Source organism: Macrobrachium rosenbergii, chromosome 3 (assembly GCF_040412425.1).
Source record: "Macrobrachium rosenbergii isolate ZJJX-2024 chromosome 3, ASM4041242v1, whole genome shotgun sequence".
NCBI lineage: Eukaryota > Metazoa > Arthropoda > Malacostraca > Decapoda > Palaemonidae > Macrobrachium > Macrobrachium rosenbergii.
Genome location: NC_089743.1, coordinates 30370067 through 30394446, shown reverse-complemented (window position 1 = coordinate 30394446; position 24380 = coordinate 30370067). Strand labels below are relative to the sequence as shown.

Sequence of the window (24380 nt, the reverse complement as noted above, 5' to 3'; positions counted from 1 at the left end):
AAGCTCCGGCTGTCTTACTGAAGCTACTGCCGTCTCCTGCTCGGACGAACCTTTTTTTCCAGGTATTAGCTAAGTCTTTCCTGGCGAGCTTCCAGTCGGACTTACATGAGTTTATTATGGCCAGACTGGAGTGCAGAAAGTTCATTTTGCTGACGCTACTATCTGCCACGAGCCTAACAAGCTCATTAAAAGCTCGATCTGGGGACCTAACCTCTTCCCTGAAGAAGAGGTTACATCCGTCATGTCTGAGGCTACACGGGCCAATCAGAGTCTGCGCTCTCGGTGGGGAATTCCCACTTATAAGCGCAAGACCCCAGAATCAGCCAGCCCCCAGACGAGAGGAGGCAAAAGGTTCAGGAGACACAAGAGGCCCCATCAGGCGGTAGTTCAAGCCGTCCCGGTCCCGGCAGTGGCCCAGCCATCTACCTCTAAGACCCACCCCCAACAGTATGTGTTGGTCCAACCAGCTGCGCCCTCCTATGTGGCCTCACCAGCATACAACCCCACATATGAGGGCCGTGGTTTTTTTCACGGCCTCAATAGGGTTGCAAGGGGAGGAAGAGGCAAAAGCCCCCACAGAGGAAGGTCCAACACCACCCCAAGAGGAAGACCTGGACGTGGTAGGGGAATAAACCCGCTCCCTCCCACTGAGAGAACACAGGTAGGCGGTCGCCTGTTTTGGTTCAGGGACCAATGGACCTTCAGCCCTTGGGCACACAGCATTGTGTCCAAGGGACTAGGATGGAGCTGGATCAAAACCCTCCCCTCTAACCAGATTTTACCAGCCACCCACATCAATCCTAAAGGATTATGTAACAGAATTGCTCAACAAACGAGCAATAAAGAAAGCAAGGCACCTAAAGTTTCAAGGCAGGTTATTCACTGTTCCCAAAAAGACTCCGATCAGCAAAGAGTGATCCTGGATCTGTCGCGTCTAAATCTCTACATAAAATGCGACAAATTTCGCATGCTTACGGTAGCTCAAGTCACGGACTCTACTTCGGCGTGGAGCCGTCACCACCTCTATCGATCTTTCAGACGCTTATTATCACGTCCCGGTTGCGCGGAACTTCTCTCAGTTCCTCGGTTTCAGACTCGGGAATCAAGCCTACTCCTTCAGGGTCATGCCCTTCGGTCTGAACATTGCACCCAGGATATTCACAAAGCTGGCGGACACGGTAGTACAACAACTCCGGTCCCAAGGGATTTCCCTAGCAGCGTATTTAGACGATTGGATAATTTGGGCACCAACTGTTCCGGAGTGTCAGAAAGCCACGTCCATAGTCATCAATTTCCTAGAGTCATTGGGTTTTCAGCTGAACAGAGAGAAGTCCCGCCTGACTCGAGTCCCGGTTTCAGTGGCTGGGTCTCCAGTGGGATCTGTCATCTCACACGTTATCCCTTCCGCCTCCCAAGAGGAAAGAGATAGCATCTCTCACCAAGAGGTTTCTCAAAAATCCATCAGCATCCCGCCGGTCCCAAGAAAGGGTCCTTGGGTCTCTTCAAGTTTGCCTCAGTGACAGACCTGCTATTAAAAGCCAAATTAAAAGACATAAACAGAGTGTGGCGGAGTCGAGCAAATGTCAAGCTCAGGGACAAGGTCTCCTCCATTCCTCAAATCTTAAAGACAAGATTGCGGCCTTGGACCACAGTCAGGGCCTGTCCAAAACAGTTCCGCTTCAATTTCCCCCTCCGGCACTAGTTGTTCACACAGACGCTTCTCTAAGCGGCTGGGGGATATTCACCAAAACAAAAGTACAAGGAACGTGGTCCACAATGTTTCAGCAGTTCCATATAAACACCCTGGAAGCTATGGCGGTCTTTCTAACTTTGAAGAAAATCCGCCCTCCCAATCGGATTCATATCAGGTTGGTGTTAGACAGCGCAGTGGTAGTTCATTGCATCAACAGGGGCGGCTCCAAATCAGGTCGAGTAAACCAAGTAATGGTTGCTATCTTCTCCCTGGCGAACAAGCACAGTTGGCACCTGTCAGCCACCCACCTAGCAGGAGTCCGGGAACGTGGTGGCGGATTCCCTGTCCAGGACTACCCGTTGGAGACGGAGTGGTCCCTGGATGGAATCTTTCAAATGGATTTGCCACGGGTTCCGGGCCTCCAAGTGGATCTGTTCGCAACGGAGAGCAACTTCAAGCTCCCCTGTTACGTGGCCCCAACCTGGACCCTCAGGCGTATGCCACAGACTTAATGACAGTAGATTGGAACAATTGGGAGAAGATTTATCTGTTCCCTCCAATAAATTTACTGCTGAAAGTATTACACAAACTCAGGACATTCAAAGGTCAACCAGCCCTAGTAGCCCCTATTGGCCGAAGAGCAATTGGTTCCCTCTCCTTCAGGAACTGGGATTACGGAGTCTTGATTCCCAAGCCCATTCTGACCCAGACAGTACAAACCAAGACTGTGTCAGCTTCCTCAAGAATTCAAAATGCCCTAGTTTTATGGACTTTATAAAGTTCACAGCCCAAAAAGGAGCGAACATTGACCCTGTCAACACTCTGTTTTTAGAATCAGATAAAAGAGATTCTACTATTAGACAGTATGACTCAGCAGTCAAAAAATTAGCCTCCTTCCTGAAAGCATCTGAAGCCAAAATCATGACAGCTAATTTAGGAGTTTCCTTCTTTAGATCACTGTTTGAGAAAGGCCTTGCTCCCGCCACTATTACCACAATCAAATCAGCATTAAAGAAAGTATTTCTTTATGGCTTTAAAATCGACCTTACAGATTCTTATTTTTCATCCATCCCCAGAGCATGCGCTCGTCTGAGACCAGTATCACGCCCACAGTCTGTTACTTGGTTTCTCAATGACGTCCTCAAGTTAGCATCAGAGTTGGATAACTCCCATTGCTCTTATCAGGATCTGTTAAGGAAGACCTTATTTTTAATTAGTTTGGCTTCAGGTGCTAGAATCTCAGAGCTGTCGGCTCTCACTAGAGGTGATAATTTTGTTAACTTCCTCCCATCCTGGAGAGGTCCTCCTTTCCCCTGACCCTAGATTTTTAGCTAAGAACGAAGACCCACAGGACAGGTGGTCTCCTTGGAAGGTGGTGCCCCTTCCTCAAGACCAATCTTTATGTCCAGTTTATACACTTAAATCTTACCTTTTAAGAACTCCACAGTGTAAGTCGGGTCCTCTTTTTATCAGGGAGAAAGGTGGTACTCTTTCTCTAAATGCTATAAGACAACAAATTCTTATTTCATTAAACAAGCCAACCCAGACTCAGTTCCTAAAGTTCATGATATTCGAGCAGTGGCTACTTCTATTAATTACTTTCATAATATGGACTTTTCAGAGTTATCAAAATATACGGGTTGGAAATCACCTCTAGTGTTTAAACGCCACTATTTAAAATCGCTCAAGCCCTGAAATATTCTACTATAGCAGTGGGAAGTGTCATCTCCCCACCTTAAATAATCATATCCTTTCCTTTCCTTTCCCCCGCCCGCCTGCCTCATTTACTTCTCTGCTTATTCTCCTGGTTGTTTATGCCTCACTGCCTAGCCCCTCATATTGATGTATTTTGTATCTACTGATGGAAAAAGTGTAATCTGATATGCCATAATTGTTTTTCTTATGGGTACTGGACAGTTTTTATTTGGCTCCACATACCCCAGACATTTGTGTGTGTTAAATTCATTGTTTTGTCTCTTACGTGTTTAGCCTAAGTTTATGTGTATAGTTTTAAGGTTGTTTTTGCTTGTTTGTGCACATTTCATGTTTCACTACTTTTAAGTAATTTTAAGGTTTTTGAGGTTTTCCCCATCATGTGAGGGGACCTCCCATTGTTTTGTAGTGCTAAGTTTTTTGATGTGCCTTAGATTTAAGATACCTTACTTTTAAGTATTCTTGCTTCATGAAAGAGATTGCTTAATTAAAATTATTTTGGTTACAATTTTGCCTTTTCTTCAGATTACCCCCATTTCTTTTTCCCAGTAGTAGCAGTCTTGGCATGATTCTCTATCACTATTTCACCGGCTGACACGGGACTGGACTCAGAAAAGGGATTTTGACAGAGGAAAAATCTATTTCTGAGGAAGGTCCCGTGTCACCCGGTGACCCTCCCTGATCTGGTCTAGTACTCCCCTCCCCTACTTGCACATGCCAAGTCTGGGGTTAGTGCTAGCATGGAATGAAGTAGGTGGCGCTGGTGTCGCCGTCCTGGCGGGTGTTGAGTGTGGGAGCTGTAACGGCTCACCGCTCTTTTCGGGGTTTTGATAAGGAGAGATCTTTCGAGTATATTTCCGTGGTAGTGGTATTTCACTCACCCTTCATTATACCGGCGTCTTCCTAAAGACGATCGACTGGGGTAGTAACCCCAGCTTTCCTGAAAGCTCTTTTTCTCTGGTATATCTAGCATTGTTATACCTAGAAATTCGTGCTGTAATGGAATTTCACCGGCTGACACGGGACCTTCCTCAGAAATAGATTTTTCCTTTGTCAAAATCCCTTTTCTCCCCTCCACAGATTTAGGAGGGACCCCTTTATAGTACCCAAGGGACCTCCTTATAGCGAACCCTGTTGGCAGCCAGCGCTTAAACTTTTTTTTTTACCCATTATAGATACGATGCTCAGAATTGATACTATTGAAATGATATTAAAGTGATTGAAATATTAAAATTATATTAAAGTAATATTGAAATAAAATACTGACATTTCATATGCATTTCAGGATGATAGTATAAGCATTTTTAGAGGGTACATTTTATGATAAAATAATGATTTACAGTACTGATTTTCAAATATTAATATCAAGTTTAATAAGATTAATAATAACACTGAATAATAAAAATAATAATTACCTTTCTCTCTCTCTCTCTCTCTCTCTCTTTTACTGAGACGAGAGAATTTTTATGCATATGTGTAAGAGTAACGTATGTTTAGTTGTTTTGTACGATGAATAAATGATTTACAAGGGTAGAAAGTGTTGCCCTATTGGTGGTTGAATATATGATATTGCCCATTCAGTGCTCTCTCTCTCTCTCTAAAGGTGAGAGATAGATAGAAAGGGAGAGTGGTTGATACAAAGATATAAATAATATACACTGTATTACTGACATTTTTAATTGTTTAACCATGCAACTTACTTCCTCTCTCTCTCTCTCTCTCTCTCTCTTATTGGTTACATATATATTTTTAAGGGTAAAATGTTTAAGATGACTTTGAAATTATATTATTTCAAATATTAATACGGTAATAGGATAATAATTTAAGGTATATTTGATATAGGATGATACTTTAAGTATACATTTGGTATTTGAACTTTCAAGATAGGCAGTTCTAAGCATTTTTAGAGGGGGTGCTAAATATTCATGGATTTTAAATATTCACGAGGGGATCTGATACGTATTCCCAGCAATACGGGGGTTTACTCATATATATATATATATATATATATATATATATATATATATATATATATATACATATAGTTTCTGACGGGGTTCCGTTCTTCTATAGCCAAGCGTATAATATCAGAAGCCGGAACATCGTCGAAAATCGTCAAAAATCGTAAGAAAACCTTACTTTTAATGCTCTGGGTGCATTGAAAACGATAAACTGCATTATTATTGAGTTTTACATCAAAAAAACCTTCAAATTATGATTATTCTGCCATTTTGGGGCCATATTTCTTCCGTCGGAAAGAATTCGAACATGCGTCGTAAGTTTGAGAAATAATTTCTGATGAATATATTTGAGTAACCTCGAACGTCGTAAGCGGAATAAACCGGGACTGCCTGTATATATATATATAAGGTATATATCATTTTTCAAAGAATTCCATGTACAAGTTTGAGAGGAGTGGGGATAAAGGGTTGCCCATTGCCATACCAAATATTTGTTGGTAAAATGCACCATTGAATATAAACTTACAATCACAAATGCACAACCTAGTGAGAGAAATATGACTTACAGGTAGAGGTAATTCGTGATGGATTAATTCATTACTAAGATACTCTAAAATAGAATCTATAGGGACTTTAGTAAAAAGAGAACAAACATCAAAACTAACGAATCTATCAGTGGGGCAAAAAGTGATTTTGTTTATCAACTAAATCTAGACAATTATATACGTGAGAATCTGAGATACTTCCAAGTAACGGAGACAAGAGCTTGGTAATATACCATTCATTAAGTTTACGTTAGAATTAGAAAAAGACAATTGCCTCCCTTTCTTAGATGTTTTAATACATAGAGAACCATTTCAATGTAAATTCAGTATTTATAGGAAACCAACCAACAACTTAACTTATGTCCATTTTTATTCAGGCCATTATCTTAACATCAAAATATCAATTTTTTCCTCTATGTTTTAACGAGCCTTGCGCATTGTCAGTCCCCAGTATTTGGATAAAGAAATTGAATACATAAGAAAAATAGGGACAGATTTATGTTATCCTTCACATATACTAGATATTTGTTATAACAAAGCCCACAAAAAGTTTTATAGTGAGAGTAACATGGAGAAAGAAACCCCTAAGAACATCCTTAGCTTGCCTTATTGTAATGGTTTTGAAAACATAAAATCATGCTTAAAACCTTTTAATGTAAACCTCGTTTTTTCTTATAATAACGCACTCAAAAGAATGTTAATAAAAAATAGCCGTAAAGAAAACAACAACATAATATATAAAATTCCATGTTTGGACTGCCCCTCTTTTTATATTGGCCAATCTAACAAAGATTTAGATGTACGTATTAAGCAACTTAAGTATTCAGTCAAAACTGGACAAGCATCCAATGCTATATTCATTCATTTAAGTGAAAACTCTCACAGGATAAATTGGACTGAAAGTTCAGTGATTGCCAGATCGAAAGATTTCTCTTTAAGAAATCTATTGGAGTCCGCTATTATTCAGCTTACTTCCAGTTGTAATTTTAATCTTAGCCCTGGCATGTATTATTTGGACCCCTGTATTAGAAAAATGTTCAAGAATGACCTAAAAGATAAAATCACTGACTTAATTACAAGTTAGTTACTTGATATATATTTTCTATGTATCCATATGTTTAGTATCAATTTTTATTTGTGAAAATGTTCATCTTGCAAAAAGTTATTATTGTTTACAAAAAGGAGAATTATTTTGTTGTACTAAAATTTTTTAGGTGGTCAGTCACGACCCTGTATAATCTTTTAATTGTCCTGTCCCTGCTTCTGAATGGTTGATCCTAATCCGTTGTAAAACCTCTTAAATATTTAACCCTGTTTTGGCAGTTCTACTAATTCTTCAGTTGTGTTGGATTCCAGGTACATATGTTTCCTTTATAATCCCCATCTGTCATTTATATGAGCTTTCTTTGTAAACTTACTTTCATATTTCTTCAGACTGCCAAGTAAAGGACATAGTGTCGAAAGGCCTCGCAGCACTCCAGTGTTTCCGTTTCCTTCGTGGATTTTATCTTTATTTATATAGTCATCACGTTCCATATTTTCGTGGTTCAGTTATACACACACACACATTATATATATATATATATATATATATATATATATATATATATATATATATATATATATATATATTTTATATATATATATATATATATATATATATATATATATATATATATATATATATATATATATATATATATATATATATATATAATATAAATATAAAACAGATAAAATCCATGAAGGAAAGGGAAACACTGGAGTGTATGGAAGGTCTTTAACTCTTTCATCCTTTACTTAGCAGACTGAAGAAATATAACAGTAAGTTTACAAAGAAAGCTCATATAAATGACAGATGGGGATTATAAAGGAAAAATATGTACCTGGAATCCAACATAACTGAAGAATTAGTAGAACTGCCAAAACAGGGTTAAATATTTAAGAGGTTTAACAAAGGATTAGGATCAACCTTTCGAAGCAGGGACAGGACAATTAAAAGATTATACAAGGGCGTGACTGACCACCAAAAAACAAATATTAGTACAACAAAATAATTCTCTTTATTATAAACAATAATTTTTTCAAGATGAACATTTTTACACATGAAAAATTACATTAAACATATGGATACATATAAAATATATATGAGCCTCGATGGCTCAGTCGGTTACAGCAGCAGCTTCGGACTTCGTAGAGGTCTGTGGCGTGGGTTAAAATCCGCAGCCGACTGATCAGAGAGGCAGACACTTTGCTATCCGTGTAGACATCCCGGGATTATATATGTAATCAACGGATAGGTTTGCTTAAAAGGCAAATGGATGTTACAGACTAAATACACACACAAAACAAAGCCACTACAACACCTTCTAAAAACATAACAAACATCTCACACGTCTCGAACTCGCCATACCAGCGCAATAACTTCGCTGCTGGGAAGAAAGGGCGTTGGGTCGGGTATGATACATGAAACATACGCTACCGGGTCTAAGCGATGTCAGGCAGGGCAGCCGATCGAGACCACAGGTCTACCCCAAAGCCAAATCAAAAAGTCCTTCAAAAGAAGGCATCGTGCTTACCCCATACAAAAATGGGAAAAAAGTACGTTAAAAAAAAAAGAAGAAGATACATATAAAATATATATAAGGTAACCAATTTGTAATTAAGTCAGTGACTTTATTTTTTAGGTCATTCTTGAACATTTTTCTAATAAAGGGGTCCAAATAATGCATGGCAGGGATAAGGTTAAAATTACAGCTGGATGTGAGCTGGATGATAGCAGACTCCAATAGATTTCTTGAAGGGAAATCTTTCGATCTGGCAATCACTGAACTTTCAGTCCAATTTATCCTGTGAGAGTTTTCACTTAAATGAATGAATATAGCATTGGATGTTTGTGCAGTTTTGACTGAATCCTTATGTTGCTTAATACGTACATCTAAATCTTTGCTAGATTGGCCAATATATTTCTTCAGTCTGCTAAGTAAAGGACAAAAGAGTTGAAAGGCCTCGCAGCACTACAGTGTTTCCCTTTCCTTCGTGGATTTTACCTTTATTTATATATTCATCATGTTCCATATTTTCGTGATTCAGTTATACATGTATGTACAGCAAAATATATATATATATATATATATATATATATATATATATATATATATATATATATATATATATATATATATATATATATATATATATATATATATATATATATATATATATATATATATATATATATATATATATATATTATATATATATATATATATATATATATATATATATATATATATATATATATATATATATATATATATATATATATATATATATATATATATATATGCAGATTCCCAGTCCATCTAGAAAAAGTTCTACCCATGTAACATATCTCTCTCTCTCTCTCTCTCTCTCTCTCTTTCCAAAAGTGAAAAGGAAGGGATGATGGGAAAACCAGATACAGTACATACTTAGTGAGGAATCATATATGGAAAAACAAAATGCAAAATATCACCATGGCCTGAAAAGGTAGGGCCCAATTAATTAAAAAGTATGGGGTGAACTAAACTGATGGTGGCTGTTCCATTTAAATTACTCACATGAAAGGTTTAAAATGTAATTTTCATTAATTCTAGGTTCTGAGTAGGATTTAATCTCTAAGAAATGTTGATAATTGCAATATTCTTTTAATAGTAGGAGGGATTTGTTCGAATCCATGCTAAAATGTATGAAAAACACAAAGTTCTGCATTAAAAACTGTATCCAAAACACACTTCAAGACACTGACTTTGGCAATTGTAATACATAATGTTACTTATTTTTATATAGACTCTACTTGATAGCATTATTAACACATAACATGTTTGATGGAGAAATTTAGGTTATTAAACAAGCTTTCATTCAGACTACCAAGTACTTATTTGAAATATAATGATGTTAATCAGAATGGTTACTTACAACCAATCATTGTCAAGGTGCCGCCCACTTTCAAGTGTATTTTTGCCAGATTAAAAAAATACACTATAGGTGCAGTTTTCTCATGTGACTTTAAATCCATACCCAATTTTGAAAGGCTCACATAAATTTATATGTACTTTTTTGGCAAATAGAGCACATATAACACAAGAAATTCTGAAACTTTCCATTAAAAATTATCTATTTTATATAATAATTAGTAACAATGGGAACCAACTACAGAAGTATCAGTATCATGGATAAAGTGATTCAACTAAATCAAGAGCTTTCCTACCTGCATCTGAACACTCATAGAAATTGCCAATAGAATGCCTTCAAAGTTTTTAAAAACCCACAAAAAATCTTGGAAGCATAAACATATCACAGCAATTTTTTTAGCTGATTGCACTGTTACCCAAATGAGTTTTTATCATACTTTACACACCTCAAAATAAATTTTCTATGCCTTATGATTCAAATTCAGGTGAGTGAGTGCATTCAATAAATACAAGATTACTGTACCCTATGGGTAGCAGAGAAATGAGACCCAACATTTCCTACCTAACTAGCCAATACCAATTGAAATTTACAATAGAATGAAAGTGTACGCATTGTATTGGAAGAAAAGATGAGACTTTTTGAGTAGAGCAATGGTCTGTATTTATAAATCATGCACAGTAAAATATTGTGCAGGTTGACCACCACTGGGACCCGCAGGGCACCGGATTAGTGATTTTCCTGGATTACAGATTGTTTAGGTCAGAATACACTTAACCCAACAGTTAACCATCTCATCCTACCTTTAAAATACCATGTAACTCAGAACGAGTTGGTTAATAGGGAAGAAAGAAATATTAAATGAAAGTCAAGTGAAATTTTCATGAAGCACAAGCAAAATAAATGGTACAGACAATTCTGCTGACTTACACAAGAAAGTTCATCAGTGCCGCTTCCAAGGTGAAGAACTGGAATTTGCAACTAAGCACATTTACATATTAGGTGAAGGGCTATTGGGATTCCCATTTTCTTCATCTTGTATTTTTTATTGTATATATTTTTGCTATTTCCATTTACATTTTTACTATATTTTCTAATTTTTTATTTTTACAACCCAAAAGATACTGTGATCATGTGTATAAGGTATGTATGAATACAAACTCAATTGCTTGCATCGGAGAACTTGCTATAGTTTGTTTTGGTTCGTGTTGTCACACTGATGAGTTTTTTAAATTACATTTTATGCCATTTTCATCTATACTTTTATTGTGTTTTATAATTTTTTATTTTTACAATCCAAAAGATTAACATAATCGTGTACTTAGGTATGTACAAACACAAAACTCATTCGCTGGCATTGGAAACTTGCTACAGGCTTGTTTTGGTTCGTGTCTTTACGCTCAAGATTTTTAAAATTTACATTTGATGATTTTCATTTATATTTTTCACTGTATTTTCTCATTTTTATTTTTACAACCCAAAAGGTTAACGCAGTCGTGTGCATAGGTATGTACGAACGCACAAACTCATTTGCTGGCATTGGAGAACTTGCTACAGCTCGTTTTGGTTCATGTCATTATGCTCAAGATTTTTTTATTTATATTTTATGGCTTTCATTTGTATTTTTTACTGTATTTTCTCATTTTTATTTTTACAACCCAAAAGGCAAATGCAATCGTGTGCCTAGCTCAAGTATGAAAGTACAAATTAATTCACTGGCATCAGAGAACTTGCTACAGCTTGTTTTTAATTGTTGTTGTTACACTTATAATTTTTTCATTTATATCTTACGTTATTCTCATTTATATTTTTACTATATTTTCAAATTTTTTTATTTTTAAAATCCAAAAGATAAACACAACCGTATGCCTAGCGTATGTATAGTTCCTCATTGGACGGGTGGGTACTGTTCTCAGTTAGCACTCTGCTGGCCCCGCGTTTGATTCTTCGACCGGCCAATGAAGAATTAGCGGAATTTATTTCTGGTGATAGAAATCTATTTCTTGCTATAATGTTGTTTGGATTCCACAATAAGCTGTAGGTCCCATTGCTAGGTAACAACTGGTTCTTAGCCACGTAAAATAAATTTAATCCTTCGGGCCAGCCCTAGGAGAGCTGTTAATCAGCTCGGTGGTCTGGTTAAACTACGGTATACTTACTACCGCACAAACTCATTCACTGGCATCGAAGAATTTAGCACAGCTTGTTTGACTTCGTACCGTTACATTTATGATTTTTTATTTATATTTTAAGCTATTCTTATTTACATTTTTACTGTATTTTCTCATTTTCTTTAAAACCTAAAAGTTAAATGCAATCATGTGCATAAGGTAAATACACATGCAAATACTCATTCTCTGGCATTGGAGAACTTTTGTTTCGTGTTGTTACGCTTATGATTTTCCTATTTATATTTTATGCTATTCTCATTTATATTTTTACTGCATTCACTCATTTTTTTACAAGCCAAAAAATAGACGCAATTGTGTGCGTAGGGAGCGTACATAAGCACACAGGTAGTGCCAACTATCAGTAGAGGCAGGTTGGTGCTGTGACCCAGAAAATCTGAAAATGCACTAGCCAAAATTAGTCCTCAACTAGTGATGGAACTGGATTAATGACTGCCGGGTTAGTGATGGTCAACTTGTACTACAGACAATATATTTCACAACATAAAACCTCTAATTGATCCTTACCGGCTAGCCTATTTGGATATGAACCTACCGACTATCTTTCACAATAATAAAACTATGCAAATACAAAGAGATAAATCTTACCTGGCATCTTTCCATCAGTCGTGCGCTGATATACTTTACTATAACTTGCAACTGATAGAACATCGCTCATTGGTGGAGAGGAAGGAGTTAGATCATTCACAGTTAAATATACTCTAAGGACACTCAAAACACGGCTATTTATTCCTCGGACTTTAATCATGTCTTCTATGTTCCTGAAGGGTCCTTTTCTTTCTCTAGTGAGAGAAGAAATTAAAAATATTTCCATGAGTGACACCAATGAAAGTATTTGGCACCTTCCACTTTGAAAAAACATTTCTTAAAATATCAAGCATTTACATGTACAGTATTTAACATTCACCTGGGAAAAATTTACACTTTACATACCTGTGGTCTACAATATTTGCAGCTAATTCTTGATTCATTCCCCGAACATTCATCAGTTCAAATATTGAAGCCGTATTTACATTTATAACCCGCATTGGTGATCCACGGACACTCCTACTACCATGAGACTGGGAATGTGATCTCTGGGACCTTCCAGATTCACAACTAGGAAGAGAATCAACACTTTGCGTTCGAGATGATGAGCGGCTGAAAAATTAATGATGACATTTCATGCTGTGAATATTACATTACCTACATATAAATTATTTCAGTTTAGATTTTAGACTTCATGCAAGAGGGACTTCATATAAAAATAAAAGCCTTTCTATACATTGTAATGGGTCTGAAAAGTCATGTCCAAAATGCCATTGACATAATAGTTAACTAATGAGGAAAAACTGTCCTAATGGGAGGATTTTTGTATATCATGGCTTGTCATCACTCTCTTTGAGAGAACAGTGTGTATTTGAAATAAATAAAATATATGAAAGCTAGGACATTCTACACATAAAGTCAAAAATGAAAGAGAGAGTAGTCAGCCGGTGCCTCACAAATCCAGGCACCGAGTGGACACTCCCCATCCCTCACGGTCTTTCTTCACCTCCCATTCCAGCTCCAGAAGTGTAATGCGGAACAGTGATGCTCACAAGAAATGATGGTACAAAGACACGAGACATTCGGCATGCATCGAAAAGACCCAGACATCAGGTTGACTCCCCTCCCTCCATATGGGCAGATGTTACTTTTCACAACCATTCCGGTACTTGGGATTCTGAGGATGAACTTAAGGTTAAGCCTCTTTGATTTTGCAAACATGTTTCACGGGAACGGCCTCAGTCGTGGTCACGGTTTTCTTTGAGAAAAAACCGTGATATATCTGAATATCATTCTTCCTCTTACTGTTCGACAAAACCTCCAGGTAGTAAGAGAAGTGAATACAGGCAGTCCTTGCTTATCAGCGGTGTTGGTTAACGGCATTCCAGTTTTATGACGCTTGGCTAATGACTTCGTTAACCAGATTTTCAGCGATGGTAAGTGATTTTCAGCATTGGTAAGCAGTTTACTGGCGTTGGTAAGTGGTTTCTTGGCGTCGGTAAGCAGTTTATTGGCACCAATAAGCAGTCAGCAACAACGGCGCCGATAAGCAGTTAATGGCAACGGTGCCGATAATGGTTTACTGGCAGTTACGACGTCGTAAACACCATTTATTACCATAATTATCTGCGATTTTTGGTTAGCGGCACTAGGCTGGAAACGGAACCCCCACTGTTAACTGGGGACTGCCTGCATCAGATTTCTCCTGAGTCACCCACATCTTCCCATCAGAGACATAAGACCCGACATTTGGAATCACCAGTCTGCAAACACAATCGGGAACGAACTGGAAGTCTAAACCTTTGACTTCTCCAGATTTGGAATCAAGTTTTGGCCAGCTGACACAGGATTTTCCAGACGAAGGTGTTAAATTGACTGATCTCAGAAACAGGATTTTGTGGACTCCTCTTTGATGGAACAAGTGGCCTATTCCGCTCCAGAAATCAAACATTCCATTTGCCTCCCTTCAACTAAAATGGTAAAGTTGGCAATTAAAGAAGCAGACATTTTAATAGCAGGAGAATAGGGTTCCTCAGCTTCCTCCAGGTCTCAGAAACTGTTACCTCCTCCTTTGCCTAGACATGCAGAATTTTATATTCCACAGAAACCATCCTATCTTCCCAGGATTGTTAATAGAACTCTTTCACGGTTGTCTAATAACACTTCTTTTGACTTTTTAAGACAGATAGGGTCAAGTTTCACTAGTGCTGAAATGGTAAATCTTAAACTACCTTTGGGAAGGACCTTATGAGCTGCCTCTTGACTTGAAAACTGTCAAGGGGCTTTGTTAAAGCTTATTGAAACAACTGTTTCTAAAGATTCTCAGTCAGTGATAAAAGACTTCTTCCCTCTGCCAGGTAAAGCCCTGAAGTATATGATGAAGAATGTTGTGAATGTGTGGGCTAATATTCTTTTGAAAAGAAGGGAATCTCTCTTTTTCGTAGCACAAAAGCAGGTTTCTTCAGACAGCTGGTCAAATCTGAAGAATAGTCCCTTATCGGAAGAATGGTCCCTTATCGGACATGTCTGGATATTTTCTTCAAGACCTACTAGATCAGCGATTTCAGACAGGAGAGAGGATGCTAAATACTTTTTACCAACTTCCTAAGTTAAACCATCATCAAGAAGACAACCGCTCACTTCTAGCAACCATGGTAGATAAACTAGAGCTACTGGACAACCTTTTCAGCAAAGGTTTCATAAGATTCCCAATCCAAAGGTATACAAAGAGATGAAGGGAAACAACAATACCGGTCCTCTGGTCCCCACTGGTCCAGAAAATGTAAGGCTATGGGAACAAGGGGATCCATTCGACGAGGAAGTTCTTCCCCCATCTCCTTCATCAGCCAAGAGTGGGGGGTTGTCTGGGAAACAAGTGGGAAGAGTGGCAGAAAGTTGGCGCATAAACATGGACAGTACAGACTTTAGAGAAAGGGTACATCCTTCCCTTCCAGCGGAAACCACTCTTGTCACCAGTACAGTAAACCGCCCAAATTTGCGTTCTCACGATTCAAAGACTCACTGATTCATGGGATTTTTGTGGAACATATCTAAAAATTATTCGTGAAAAATTCGGCAATTTGCGGACTTTTTCATCGAGAAGTATTCCCTAATTACTGTATTTTGATATTATTTTCATGACTAAATACATTTTTTTATGATAAATTATTTACTAATTTTCAAATATAATTAAGATTAAGATTAAATAATAATAATAATAATAATACTGTAAGATTAAATAATACATAATTCAAAGAGAGAGAGAAACTGGTTTTCTCCCCTCCATTCAGGACAGACCAGACCTCATTAAAGCAAAGATAGATGCTCAGAATTGATACCATTGAAATATTAAAACTATATTAAAGTACTATTGAAATTATATTAAAATGATGAATAAGTGTTTCAGGATGATAGTATAACCATTTTTAGAGGGTACATTTTACAATGAAATAAAGATTTACAGTACTAATTTTCAAATATTAATCTCTCTCTCTCTCTCTCTCATATTTAGACGAGAAAATTTTTCTGACATGTAATATGTATGCATGTTTCTTTTGTATGATAAATAAATTATTTACCTAAGTACTAATTTTCAAATATTTATATGATCAATAAGATTAATTAATAATAATAATAGTAATAAAATATATAATATTTTCCATGCATTTGTGTAGTAAATTATTTAACATTTTAAACAAACAAATAGTGATTCCCAGTCTTTTTATGCTGACTTGAGAAAAGAGGGGGGAAGGGTAAGTGTCAATTTACTTGACAGTTTGACATACTGGCCAGAGGGGAGGAATTGTTGCCCTCAGAAGCTCATGTTTTCAATCTTTTGATATCATAAGGAGTTCTCCTCTCTATCTCTCTCACCAAAGGGTAGAATGTGAGAAATGGATAGGTAGATATATAGATACTTAGTTCAGCCCTCTCTCAGGAAAAGACAGTGTTTGTGTGTGTGTTCATAGTGTTTTAAAAATGTGTAGTAAAGGCTGAATATAAGTTGTAGTGGTAACTCTCTCTCTCTGCTTTGGCTGGAAGGCTTAGAAGTATGTATGTATATATTTTTAAGGGTACTAATGCTTAAGATGACTGAAATGAAATGATATAGTTTCAAAGATTAATACCCTAATAGGATAATAATTTAAGGTACATTTGATGTAGGATAATACTTTAAGTACACATATGTTATTTGAACTTTCAAGATAGGCAGTTATAAACCTTTTTAGAGGGGGTTAGCAAGTATTTGCAGATTTTAACTATTCGTGGGGTGGTGGTCTGGAACGAATCCCCCACAAATACAGGGGCTTTACTGTACCTCTCAAGTTCTCCCCCTACCAAAAACACTCCCCCAAGCAGAAGGGTCTTCAACAAGAAGTTCGGAACATGATGGACAAGGGGGCTGTAGAAATGAGTGTTGGACAGCCATCTTTTTCTGGTACAGGGCAGGGGTTGGAGTAGATCTTTCATCCCTCAACAAATATCTTGAGTAACTCCATTCAAGATAGATCAGTTCTTGTGGTATATCTCCAAATCCCCATTCATCCTTCTTCCAGAAAATTCCTACTTTTGTCTACGGGAAGAGAACCTATCAATTCAGGGCCCTCTGCTTCGGCCCAGTGACAGTCTCCCATGTATTCACTAACTTCAGAATGGGCCCACAAGAGAAGTATTTGTCTGTGAGGATACTTAGATGATTGGCTCATTCTGGCACCGTCTGCAGACCCGGCCAGGAAAGACAAGGACTTGATCTTGAAATTGTGCAAGACCCTGGGAATTCTTATAGACAAGAAATCAGACTCAATCCCAACTCAGAACACATCAGATACTTGGGTAGGAGGATAAACACCCAGAAGTTGAAGGCCTTTCCTTCACAGGAGTTAACACTAATCACAGTGAATTAAAACACTGCCAGATTCATCATAAAGATAAAAATTTCAGACAAAATAAGATAAAATTGTAAACGTAATTCTTAAAAAACTAAAATATATACCTTATATACATTACAAAAGTAAAATTTTAATGAATAATTCCAGAACTTGAATTTGTAGCGGAAGGCCTGCTTCTGCAAAAAATTTAAGAAAATCCCTACTCTTGTAACTTGTGTTCTATCCAATAATCTTGGCAAGGATGAACCTGCCATCCCACCTCAGGCTCTAGTGAGAATTCGGTCCCTATATTCCCCAAGTCTTGATCACTTCATCAACAAGTGCTGTACAATAAAGGGGCCAGACAGTCATCGCAATATGGCTAGTTTTCACTGACTTATCGTACTATGGCCAATACTCAGGCAACAAAGGACCAACTCCCATCTTCTAGTCATGCTTCCAGTAATACCTCAACTTTTGTTGTTAATTCATTTGTGATGAATCCTTTAAAAAAACCTAGAAACCCTATATACCCCTATAAGGAAATCCATACTGTTGATTGTATTAATAATTCATTTGACAATTCAACATTTTTATTGTCTAGTAAATAAATTTACACATTTTAATCATAATGTTGAAAAAAAAAATAAAATAAAAAATCTTATAAGTATTTAATCAACAGTACCTGCTGGGTGACTTTGACATGCTCAAGGGCTGGAGAAGAAAGGTGCAGGAAGAAGAAGAGACTACTGTACTAGTAAAAGAACCAGCGCTGTTAAGCAGCCGAAAACTGGCACTATTGTTACAACCAAATGTCATGTATGTGACAAAATTTCTATTATTTTTTAATACTGTATTTTTCAAAAGTTACATAGTCTTATTCTGTAACTAAAATACTGTATATTATTTTACATATTTTAACACAATAAATTGCCAAGACTTATTTCAGGAAAAACAGCATCTTCAATGCCTGTAAATACAGTATTTAAAATCTGACTGAGTGAATAAATAAAAATCAGAAATAGGTAACTATGACAGTGAAGTCAAAATGATAAGAGTTGTGTTTACCAAAAATGTTATTGTAAAATGATAAACGAGTGGAAGGTGACAGAGGGCACAGAACCAAGTCACCCCGAGAATACCTAGTTCCCTGGTAATGGACCCTTCCAACTGTCACAAGGCAGTCCTGTGTTTGGGCTACAAAGACGAGGGCACTGACACCTTACCTCTCAAAGGGGAACGTGAAAAAGATTGCACCACATGAAGGGACACGGAACGGTTTCCTGTAATCCATTAAACCTTAAATGAATAGAATAGAACAGAATGTAGAGTTTAGGCCAAAGACCAAGTGCTGGGACCTATGAAGTCATTCAGTGCTGAAATGGAAACTGACAGTATGAAGGTTTGAAAGGTGTAACAGGAGGAAAATCTCATAGTTGAACTATGAATCAATTGTTAGAAAAGGGTGGATGAGAGAGAATAGGAACAGAGATACAGTAAAAGGAATGAAAGTGGTTGCAGCTAGGGGACGAAGGGACACCGCAAGAACCTTAAGTAATGCCCGCAGTGCACCACATGAGGTGCACTGATGGCACTACCCCTTACGGTAAAACCTTTGACTCTAAAATAAGGTTCACATCCTGCTCTAACTTCTCATAATGCTTTTTCTGAACCAAAAAGGGAGCAGGAGGCAGAGCTAAATAAGTTTTCAGTCTAATAAAGGAGTAGAACAGAAAAGAGCCAGGACTGAGTGGAGAGAAGCGCAGGCCAAGGCAATTCAGAAGGAAAATGACATTTTTTGTTTGTATTTTTCCTAACATACAAACCTGAGGTCTTTACAGATGGGATTTACTTTCAGCACAAGCGGGAACTGGCCATTTAACTAAAAACAAGGTAGTTTTTACATATGGGAGACTTACTTCCTGGTGGGAGGATTCTGAGTCAATCTCTGAACCAACTGGTAGTTCACCTCACCTGGAGCCTCTCTTCCTGTCCATGTAAGTGCAAAGGAAGGAGACCCATGCCTCTGATCTGTTGAACATGTGTGATGTTCAACTGCCAAACTTCTGGGCCTTTCAAATTAATGGGATGTAGCATCATTGTTTTGAAGAAAGGCTTGGGTGAACCCATATTGTTGGGGACAACAAAGCCAAGGTTAACAATTGGGTTTGTTAACTGTCAGTCCCTCTCTCCCCCTGCCAGAGAAAGGTAGGAGTCACTCCCACACACAGCCTCTCTTTTGCAGCTGTACATCTTAAGCGAGATGCCACCTGTCCCTCAAGGGGAGCTGGGTGAACTACATGATTGCTGAGCAACCACCAGAAAACCCAAGGAAATAGAGTCCAAGGAACTATGGGCAACATCCCAAAAGGTGAAAGGGAAGATGTATGTGGTCTATCATGACAACATTCCTGTCCTTAGTGCCTGTCCAACAGGATCATCCTGAATGTGAGGGGCAGACCAATGTCCCTGACCTTGCAAAATCTTGCCCGGAACATACTGTTGTCCACCAAGCCAGGTGTGGAATACACCCGTTTGATCATCACATGAAGCCAAAAGAAATTGTGTGCTTTGATACTGCTTCTTGACCGAGCCAAGTTGTCAGCACTAGGAACTGAATATCAAGTCCTTTTGGTGGTAATGCAGACGGCCTGTGGTCACTTGGCAGCCACCAGGGTACTAAGATTCAGAATGATCATACCCTGTTGATCACCCTGCAAATCAGACAGAACGGTGAGAAGGCATAAGCCTTAAGACTTATACCATGGATGCGAAAGACGTCTCATAGATGCTGTTGGTCACCCATCCAACTACTGGCCAGACCCAACGTTGCTTAACTTCGCTGATCGGAGGAGAAGCGGTACTTTCAACATGGAATCGCTGTTGGCTGTTTATGCCCACAGTCCGGAAAAACAGAGCTGAACAGTAACAAATTCGGTGTGTCAAGATTGAAGGTTTAACGCAGCCATCTTCCGTGGTTTAACAACCCTCTGGAATGTCAAGCTTGGTGCCAAGACCAACTGTCCCAAACACCGAACCTAGTGACCGAACTTGTCTGTCATTACTTTCATCTTGCCTGGAATTTGTCTGATTGACTGCTGTGCTGAGCATACTACAGCCCACCAGTGCACCTACACCATCAATTCGAGGAAATGATAGAACAAAGGCACAATTACAATACCAAGAATACAGCTACAGTATCAGCCAAACCAGCAAAATACTGACAACCACCCATAGCTGCAGCATGAAGAAATCTGACAAGAACTAAAATATTCAAAACACACCTGATGGAGAACAGATGAACTAGAAATTCATCTGCATCAGCCAAGCAATCCTTTGCTGTCATCTGAATGCTGACTCGCTTGCCAGCAAGAAAGTATAGCTTTCTTCAACAACAGGTAAGATTTATCACAAATAAAATTAATTCAGACATCACTGAAGCACTGGAAGCAGAAGTTGGGGAAATCAACAAATTCCTGCCAGGTACAATCAGTAAATCTTTCAGCAGAGAATGTGAAGGGTGGTCTGGTTAGCAGACAGTCTGAGTGAAAACTGGAGAAGGTCTATGGCGAATACACAAGATTTCACAAAGAACCCTTTGCTGACATAACACAAGCTGTTAACTTGCATGAGGAAGAAGGCCATCCTGTTCTTTGGACAAATTTAAGAATTCAAGTCAAAGCAGGTGAACATGCAGGACCCCACTGGGAGGGTGCAGCAAACTGGAGTCCTGAATAAGAGACAACACGAACATACTGCAGGAATTACATACAATAGCAGCAAAAGTATAATAAGGCATATGAAAAATTGGAATGGAAATGCCAAATCAAAAAATAAATTTTAAAAATTAACTCACAAGCTGAGCAGAAATGGAGAACCACAGATAATGGTTACTGTGAGGGGGGGTACGACATATAGGGAAAATAAACATTGAAAAAAAAAAAAAAACTACAAATAATCGATTGTCATAGACCAAAGCAATGGCAGAATTCTACTCGCACTGAAATGACTGAAAGTGAAATGACAGTCAATTGTGAGTACAGTATATCTAAATCAAAGAGGTAGCTTCCTGGTAAAAGGGAGCAATTGGCTAAGCATGTGCATTGGAATTTTCTCATCTTGAATGTTTTTCCTTTGCATGCCTGTAAACATTCTGCACAGTTGTAAAACTAATTTACAATTAATGAGTTTTATAAAAAATTCAGAGTAAACAACTTGACAAACCACAAATGGGCAGTAACAATGAATTTGTTTCATCAAGGAATTGGGGACTCAGCCATTCCACAAATTAGCTGACCACTGTTTTTGCAAGAAGAATAATTTTTCCTAAATGCATCAAATGTCTAAACTGTATAACAAAGTAGTTATTAAAAATTTATTGATTAGTACCTGGACGACTTTTTCTTAACAGTTATATCAGATTTAAATTCCTGCAGTTTTACAGCTCCGACACCAGAAACGAGGGCCAAATCTTCAACTCGCCTAAAACCTCCTATGGCTGTGCGATATTCAACAATGTTTTTGGCAACTGTACGTGTAATACCAGGTAAAGTCATTAACTCCTCTTCTGGTGCTGTGTTAATATTCAACAGATTTACCTGAAAATTAAAAAAATACAAGGTTTAGTTATAGTGCAATCTAATACTACAATATGAATGTCCATTTCTTAGGATATTTGAAATTCCAAGAAATACCTAAAATTTTCAAACAACTCTACTTTATAAATACATACTATTCCCCTCATAGAGATACAAAACTGGTAATAAAAATCCAACCACACCAGGTAGAAACACAAAATATCAAAAAATTGAATCAATAGATAAATATGTACAGCATCCAGCAATATTTAGACTCAGATCATATTACTTCACACCCTGCAGAATTTATGTGGAAGATGGTTTTTCTAGCAACTACATACTAGGGTTTGTTGTTTCAAGTTTGCCAATCCTAAGATTATAGGATACTGTAAAATATCTTATACAAGATATTTCATATTTTTACATGGCGACAGGAAAGACCTGTAGTTATTAACACACTGGTATTTTAATTGTCCTACTCTTGGTACCATCAAACTGTCCTTCCTGCCATCCAAACTATTAAGATGGATAGTTTGCTAATTCCTTCTCCTTCCATATGCTTTCATTTGAGCAAAACCGGCGATGAGGAGCAAAGCAGCCCAGCAGACAGTGCAGAGACCTCATTCACCAGCAAAGGTCCATACAATTTATACAGTATTCGTCTAGCATGTCTATGTTTGGCTAAAGGCATATTTTGGGATCCCTGGTCTCTGTCACCCTCCTAGTGACCCTCTGCCGAAATCCATCAACAACCCCTTTGTGCAAGGTTCAACAATGGTGAGTACCAAAGATAAATAGGGCTTATTCTTAAAGGTTATCACTGTTAAATCTTAATGCCATTGTGCTGCCTATTAAAGTCTTCCTGTCTGTCATTTGTAAGTTTAGTAAGATTCGTCATGATTTTTGTGGTCTGTTATGTTTATATATTTGTATTCTCTCATCCTCTCAGATCATATAGCTCTCAGACTGATAACTCAAACATATTCCTAAATTCCTGCTATAAATAAATGGGTAAGAGAGGAACATTTACATTACTGTTTCAAGTGACCATATTTATGAAGGATAGTTTCCCATATTATGACTTTGCATATTTATAATAGGGTTAACGTTCATTTCAGGATTGAATTTGGTTTCAATGTATCGGCCCTTTATTACCTTCCTGATAACTAATGCAAATCTCAGTTGCTCAATTAAAAGGCCTTTCCAGTGGTTACTGTATATTCTTCTATAAAAATGATAATTATAAATTTTCTATACGAATCTTCATAATTTCCTTTACAGACAGTGAGCGAAGCTGACTTTGTGAACCGCCTTGTTTATTTGTGATGACTTATTTTAAAGGCTTATTTAGTGTAATAAATATCACCTACGTAACATATATCTGTTCACACCCAGAACAAACGTGGGTCTTAACATTAGGATAAATCTTCTGGCACCAGCTGGAAACTGGTAAAAAACAACAAGAACTGTTTATGCAAGGAATGGTGGCATCTGGCATCTGGCATCTGTCATGGAGATGAGATGGGAAGTGGGCAGCGACCTTGTTTCAACCCTGTGACATCTTAGTTTTCTTCTTATCGCCATTGCGAGAGGTAGTTTCTTTCTCTTCTTCCTCTTCCTCTCCATACCTGGTTGTTTTGCCTTTGCCCGTGTTTCTTTACTGTATTTGTGTTCAGTGTTTGTTTAGTGTGCGTGTGTTTTGGTTTTTACCATGCAATCCCAAAACCCAGCTAAAAGTTCACATAAACCTCAGAGGAATGTCCTGATGTAGGCATCTATCCTTGCTTGTGTTTTCTGGCTTCCTTTGGGACTGACCCCCATTCAACTTGCAGTAGGTGCACATCGAATAATTGTAATGTAACTAACCCTTACCCTGAGTGTCATTCTTGGCTTCCTGTGCAATGGAAGAGATTTGTCAAGAAGCAGCAGCACAAGAGGAAATCGGAGGCGCCATCTTGGGAAGGACTTTCTCCTCCTCCGATGGATGTTTCTCAAGTTCCTCATTGTTCTGCTTCTCCCCTTGCTTCTCCTTCCTTGTCAGGTTTGTCTCTCTCCTTTCTTCCATTGATTCGTCTCTCTTGGGGAGGAATGTTTCTCCTCCCAGGAGGGTGGGGGCAGCGCCATCTTTTTCCTGTTTCAGGCTCAGATGCAAAGATGATGCACAGATGATGTTTGGGCTTCGTTAGGCCTATCAGGGGTACCAACCTTAGATGGCCTGCTGTCCAATTTCATTTCTTCACGCATCCCAGCATCGGCCACCATGTCAGTTCCCAACCCTCCTGGCCTCCACTCAACTGGGTCTTGCACTATGCCTTCTAGTGAGATGCTATTGGTTATCTCTACGCTTCATCC

The 24380-nt window shown here is 38.0% G+C and overlaps 1 protein-coding gene across 4 annotated transcripts in view; it reads right to left on the bottom strand.

Moving 5' to 3' along the window:
• The window catches only part of LOC136853958 (endonuclease/exonuclease/phosphatase family domain-containing protein 1-like), a 185585-nt gene that overhangs the window by 91119 nt on the left and 70086 nt on the right, over window positions 1-24380 (bottom strand). For all 4 annotated transcript variants that reach the window (XM_067129877.1, XM_067129886.1, XM_067129859.1 and 1 more), the window contains exons 6-8: window positions 21841-22049; window positions 12989-13195; window positions 12644-12837 (exon numbers count right to left, since the gene is read on the bottom strand). In XM_067129877.1, the coding sequence (XP_066985978.1) occupies window positions 12644-12837; window positions 12989-13195; window positions 21841-22049 (610 nt within the window). The remainder of the gene's footprint in view (window positions 1-12643; window positions 12838-12988; window positions 13196-21840; window positions 22050-24380) is intronic.